The 6,119-nt window shown below is 43.9% G+C and overlaps 1 protein-coding gene across 1 annotated transcript in view; it reads right to left on the minus strand.

Annotated features, from left to right (window-relative positions):
- Nucleotides 1-550: 550 nt before the first annotated feature.
- The window catches only part of LOC103369878 (very-long-chain enoyl-CoA reductase-like), a 20,194-nt gene continuing 14,625 nt past the window's right edge, over nucleotides 551-6,119 (minus strand). Inside the window, exons 7-13 of the mRNA XM_008298719.1 lie at nucleotides 3,311-3,416; nucleotides 2,873-2,945; nucleotides 2,744-2,787; nucleotides 2,615-2,672; nucleotides 995-1,083; nucleotides 863-908; nucleotides 551-678 (exon numbers count right to left, since the gene is read on the minus strand). Coding sequence (XP_008296941.1) covers nucleotides 551-678; nucleotides 863-908; nucleotides 995-1,083; nucleotides 2,615-2,672; nucleotides 2,744-2,787; nucleotides 2,873-2,945; nucleotides 3,311-3,416 — 544 coding nt within the window. The remainder of the gene's footprint in view (nucleotides 679-862; nucleotides 909-994; nucleotides 1,084-2,614; nucleotides 2,673-2,743; nucleotides 2,788-2,872; nucleotides 2,946-3,310; nucleotides 3,417-6,119) is intronic.

Here is a 6,119-nt window from a genome sequence, read left to right on the forward strand (position 1 = left end):
TGTTCAGTCAGATAATACGCCGTCATCCTGATTGGTGACATTAAATGTCATGTCGGAGTCAGAATCCAAGACTGTCGCTATGTTAAGGCTGTTTTTCATGGGTTTTGTTCGTTCTTCCTAAAATCCTGTTGGATAGCAGGTTTAGGATTGTTAGGGTCGGATTATGGAGTCACGACTGTATGTTGTATTTCTTTCATTTAACTGGAAAAACGTCACTAATTAGCCAGCTTGCAGTGAGCACCACAAAATCCAACATTGTGACAAATGTCAACAAAAAAAACAAACAAAATACAACAGCAGTGGAAATGTGTCTCATCAAACTTGTAACGAACCAAATCTAATTCGACCCATTGTTGAAACTGAACACAATTATATTCCCAGCAGTTTTAAAGGCTCAAGTATATTGACATTATTGCTCCTATTTCTACTTGTTTCAGCTCATTCATTAGTTTAAAAAACAACAACAAAAAACATTGCATAGAGCTGGATTCAGCAGCAGCAAACTTCTTTGTTTACAACCCTTACATGCTGCAGCATGCTTCAGCCGCTATCAGAGGATCAGGGGGATGATGGCCACTCGCAGGCTGGGATAGTCCTTGAACTCCCTGGTGTAGGCTCTGTGCTTCCCTTTGGCCCAGATGGTCATCTGAATGAACCCCAGGAATGTGTAGAACACCACTGGAGGATGCAATGACAGAGGACAGGAGAGCATTTATGGTAAACGTGCGGAACAGTGAGTGCTTGTAAAGCTGGACGACTCTTGGCCTATAAAGCCCGTCTTATTGTCCTGCAGTCCCCCATCTGTATGCACATGGTTTAGTAAGTGGTGTCACTGTGGATTCATGTAGTAAACAGTACCTACCTGGCAGACACTGGGTCATGATGGAAAAGCTCACCCAAGCTCCAACCTGCAGCATGTGTCAAGAAAAAAACACAAGCATTTAGGATTTTCATCACTGTGACCACATGTTACAACTGTTTTGTGTAACTGTACCTCGTATGTGTAATTCGGACAGGAAACAAAGAAAAACAGCCACGTGAAGGGGTTCTTGTTTGGCACAGGAAACTTTCTGCCCTTGGATCCTGACAAATGTTTGTTTTAAATAAAGAAAAGATTGAGTTTGTACAACATTCAAGTTTTATTTACGTCATATTTCTCTCAATTTTGAACATATACTGTAGAAACATGCATCCTCATGGTGGATCAATCCACCAAAGTAGCACTGATCACTACAAAAGTCATCGTTTGTAAGCAAGTGAATGGTTTTAACCCTATTCAGGACTTTCATGTTGCCATATGTACAGTTGTCCTCTAATGCAGTCATATCCTTCCATTAAAGAAAAGGCAAAAAGTCACAACAGTCACTCAAATAACTAGAAACTGAAAAAAGTAATAATAAATAAAAATTTGCTAAATTATAATTTACTGAAATAAGACATTGCTTTTGAATTGTGGTTGAAAAGAATAATTTAAAAAAATAAAAATTAGAGCACTTTGCTGATGAGCAGTGGGCCAGAACACCTGTCAACAGGTGCAGAAGTCTGACTGACGGTTACAAGAAACACCTGATGGCAGTGATTGGCTCAAAGGGTTGTTCAACCAAGTATTAGTTTACGGGTCCCAGCATGCTTTGTTTTTTTTTTATTAAACATTTCTGTTGAACCACAATTCAAAAGCAATGTCATGATTTTCATTACATTTTTATTTATTATTACTTTTTAATTTCAACCTATTTCAGTGACATCTGTTTTTTTTTTCCTTCTTTAATAGGAGGGTATGAATACATCTGAGGACGACTGTAGAAGTGTAGTGATCCAACTTTTTGTGTGTTTTTGATAAGTGTGTATTTGCTTGTGGGCTACAGGCTCGTTTCAGGCTGGGCGGGGCTGTTGGACGGGAGAGGACGCACTCGCTCTCCTCCACACCTGAGGCTCATTGATAATCAGCGCTGGATAAAGCCTGCCTCCACCTGTGCTCCAGCGCCAGTACATTATTCCTCCCTGGAGTGGTAACAGACCAGCCAGTTGTCTAGGGAAACCGTCTGCTAGAAGAGTCTTGCTTTGTCCAATTGTGCTTTTGTCTGCATTTATATCAGAGCCTCCCCGTTGGAGTGACGCCTCACAGACCCAGCCTTCTGCAGCCAAGCTCCAGCCTCAGCAGTTCTGCCTCCCTTTGGAAACCTCCACTGGAAAACCCTCCCTCACTCAGCTACCCTCATGTGCTTCCCGGCGTCCACCATTTTCCTGCAGCAACAAATAAATAGTTTTTGCTTCTGACCTAACCCCTCTGTTGCATTTTTGGATCACGCCCAGACGGAAACCTTAACACCAAGAAGGATATGTGCAAAATACTTGTTGGTATTCATTATAGACCTTTATACTAAGCTAAACACATTTTCTGGGAAGTTGATGTATTTTTGGTTCCAAATGCCAAAAAGAACAAACAAAAAAAACAATACCTATCACCTAAACCAAATGGCCTGGGGTCCAAAAGTCCTGACTAGGGTTAAAGCGTATAATATGATCACATAGAATCTAACTTGAAGGACTGGACAACGTGTTCAAAAAACTTGCTGCATTCCTTCTGCAATGGAAGCAAACAGCAGCAACTCACCATCTCCTCTGAGATTATTCAGAGTCAAGTGAATGGAGAAGTTGCCCAGTTCACACATCTAGAGCAGAAATAAACAAATCAGGAAGAGCGAGTTTATGGTGGAGCCGGTGTGAATATCCGTATACGTACCACAAATATAACTAGTGCATAGTTGACTTGTAGCTCTCCATATGCTGTGAAGAGAGAAAGTCATTGGTACGCTGCAGAAAATATAGAAAACAACAACAACAATGTGTGTGTTTGTGGCGGCTAACTCACATGGAGGAGTATACAGAGGGTGGTTGATGTAGTAGGCCAGCCAGGCTGAGAAACCCCAGTAATAGGCACAATTCTGAAAGAAAACACAGAAATACGGATATGTGTGAAAATGTTCAATGAATTACTGTAAATATAGAAGAGCTGCTGCCACTGCACTGTGCAAAGCAAGCAGCCATATTCTGTATTAAATACAGTCCCGTCTACTAAGATTAGCATCAAGGCGTCATTTTATGTCACTTTATCACATCATTAGTGCTCTTATGCGCATTAAAGGCCCATCTAGGTGCAGCTACAGTAAATTAGCAGCGACAGTGCCAGTGTGGCTCCTGTCCCTATAAATAGACATTAAAAACAGCTGGCACGGGAGGAGGAGGGAAAAAGAGGCCACACACTGTGAGGGAGGTGTTATCAGAAGCCCTGCTTTTCAGACGTCCTCACCTTGACTATGGTCCTGAGAGGCATGGTCCCGTGGGAGAACCGATGCACGAAGATAGTCTCTATGAGCCTCTTCATGTAGTGGAAGGTGTGACAGACGCAGGCTAATCTGAGCGACGGAGAGGAGGGAGAAGGTCAGTGCATGTTGTAGGAACTTCTTCTCAGTATTTCTCGAGTTAAGATGAAGATTAAATTGAAACAATCCAACAGCACCATGATGTGACCGCCGAACTGGGTCGCTGCCGCAGCATAGCTCTAAGTTAACAGTGTAAGATATAGTAAATGGAAAAATCTGTATNGTGTAGGCGCCAGGTTTTGACGAGGAAAAAGGAAGTGGAGGATAAAACAGACAATATCTCTGGTACTGCCTTGTCGACTTTGATTCTTTATTTTAAATCAAGAGTCCAAAAATGTTGCAGAAGTGCAGAGTTGAATCTGCTGGAGCTCCTCGAAATGGGACACTTATATTCCACTCAGAATCCATGTTTTTGTCACTTATGATACATGAGGTCTTCTTAGGAAAACATGGTAGACAAATGTGTTTCCCTTTTTTTAAAAATATTTTATTTTCTTGCTGGGAATTGTTTTAGTTGCAGACATTAGTAAGTCTGCTAATAAACGTACCTATTAATATTTATTTTTTCACATTTGAACATCATTGAACATTGAACATTTGAAATATCATTGAGTTTGTTTATTTCATTTCTTTTATGATTTTTTTTTTAATGGATTTATGTGATTGGGGTTTAATAGAGGGGGTAGATAGAGAGAAGGTAGAGAGGGGGAGAGAGGGTGGGGTCAGGGGGTGAGAGAAGGGGGTAGAAAGAGGAAAAAGGGTGATAGAGAGAAGGGGGGGAAGATGGGGTGAGAGAAGGGGGTAGAAAGAGGAAAAGGGGAGGTGGAGAGGACATCGGGGGGAGATCGAGGGAAGGAGGAAAGGTTTCTTTTGATGACGAAGGATGGATGGATGGATGGATGGATGGATGGATGGATGGATGGATGGATGGATGGGGGAGGTAAAGGAGGGAGTAAAGGGGGAGTTGAAGGGTGAGGAAGGGGTGAGTCAGAGGAAGCTCAAGAGCCTCCTCCTCCTGGTCACGACTTCTTGAACAACCATCTCCAACAGCCCGCCTTCTTCTTCTTTTTCGTCCTTTGCTCCTCCACGTCTGGTGTCACCTCCAGCTCTGGGACCTCATTCTGGAGCTGGGTCTGGTCTTGGTGCAGCTCTTGGTTTCTGTCTGCGAGCTGTGCTTGTTGCTGCTTCAGCTCTCTGTTCTCTTTTTGGAGGTTCTCATTGTTCACCTCCATTTCCATCTTTTCTTGCTCCAGTCTTTTGTTCTTGTGCCGGAGTTCTTTATTCTCATCCTCCATTTCCATCTTTTCTCGTTCCAGTTTTGCATTGTTCTCCTGGATTTCTATTTTTTCTTGTTCCAGCTTCCTGCTCTCCTCCTCCATCTCCAGTATCTTTGTGTCTTTTTCCTTCAGGTAAGCCTCCTTCATTTTCTCCTTCACCTCGTCCACTTCCTTCTGTTCTTTGTCCAGAGCTTTTTTGCGTTCATCCAGGTCCGTCTGCTCTTTCTTGACTTGGACAGCCTGAGATTCCAGAACTTTCCGAGTCTCTTCAAGTTCCTTCCTCCCGGCGTGAAGCTCTTTCTTCATGTCCTCTGAGGCTTTTGTACTGTTTTGCAGGTCTTTTCTTTCCTGCTCAAACGCCTTCTTCTCGTCCTGCAGCTCCTTGTTCTTCATTTCGAGCTGTTTCTTGTCTCTCTGGTTTTCCTTTTTCTGCTCGACAAGTGAGCTCTTCTCCTCGTGCAGCTGCTTTTGTTTTTGCTGGAGCTCCTGCTGACTTTTCTGCAGTCCTTCTTGCTGCTTCTCCAGAGCGATCCTTTGCTCTTGCAGGAGTTTGTCCTTCTGCTCGAGCTCTTGTTGGCGTTTCAGGATTTCCTTTTGCTGCTCCTCCACAGAGATCATCACCTGCTGCAGCTCTTTGTTGTCTTCCAGAGATGTGATTTCATCTCTCTGGATGTCCTGAGAAGCTTTAAGACCCGCAGAGAGACTCCGAACCTGTTTTTTGAGTTTCAGAATCTCTCTGTCTTTTACCTCCAGCTTCTCTTTGAGCTCATCTACGTCTTCCATCATGTCTCCCCACGACATGGACGACGTTGTCATGTATTCAAAGGAGACCTCGAAGTCCTGCTGTTGTTCGGACTCCACGACGTTCTCTTCGGTCTCCACCGGCTCTTCGAACTCGCAATCTCTGAGCTGCGCTTCCAGGACGTAGATTCTCGCCTCGTTCTTTTGGCGTTCGTCCTGTAGCTCCTTCTCTTTCTCTTGCAGGAGCTCCTCCAGCTGGCTGATCCTCGCTTTGGCACCTTGCCTCTGCTGCTTGTTCTCAGCTATGAGCTCCTTGATGCGAAGGTCCAGTTCGTAGTTGTGCTTGTTCTGGGAGTTGGCTTCTTCCTGAGAAGCATCACGGTGGGCAGCGGAGGCCGTCCCTCCTTGGCGCTTTGCATGGCCCCTCTTCGGCATGGTACCGGGTAAAGTTTAGCAGTGGTGTTGCAAAAAAAGTGCAAAAACTAAAGTGGTTGTAGGCGGTTGTTAAGGTTCTTCTCGAACACGGTAGTTCTGAAAGAAGCTTGGGCTTTGTTTCGTTTGGTAAAACGCTAGGAGTTGCTCGCTAGATGACAGAAAGTGAGTGTGACAATCAGCTGTTCAGTCGGGAGCTAAGCACTTGGCTTGCCTTTGATGCAAAGGTCTGGAACTCTGGTCTGTGACATCACATTTCACATGTGACCTTCACAAAGTTCTAGAA

Source organism: Stegastes partitus, unplaced genomic scaffold, assembly GCF_000690725.1.
Source record: "Stegastes partitus isolate 25-593 unplaced genomic scaffold, Stegastes_partitus-1.0.2 Scaffold1344, whole genome shotgun sequence".
In the NCBI taxonomy this organism is placed as follows: domain Eukaryota; kingdom Metazoa; phylum Chordata; class Actinopteri; family Pomacentridae; genus Stegastes; species Stegastes partitus.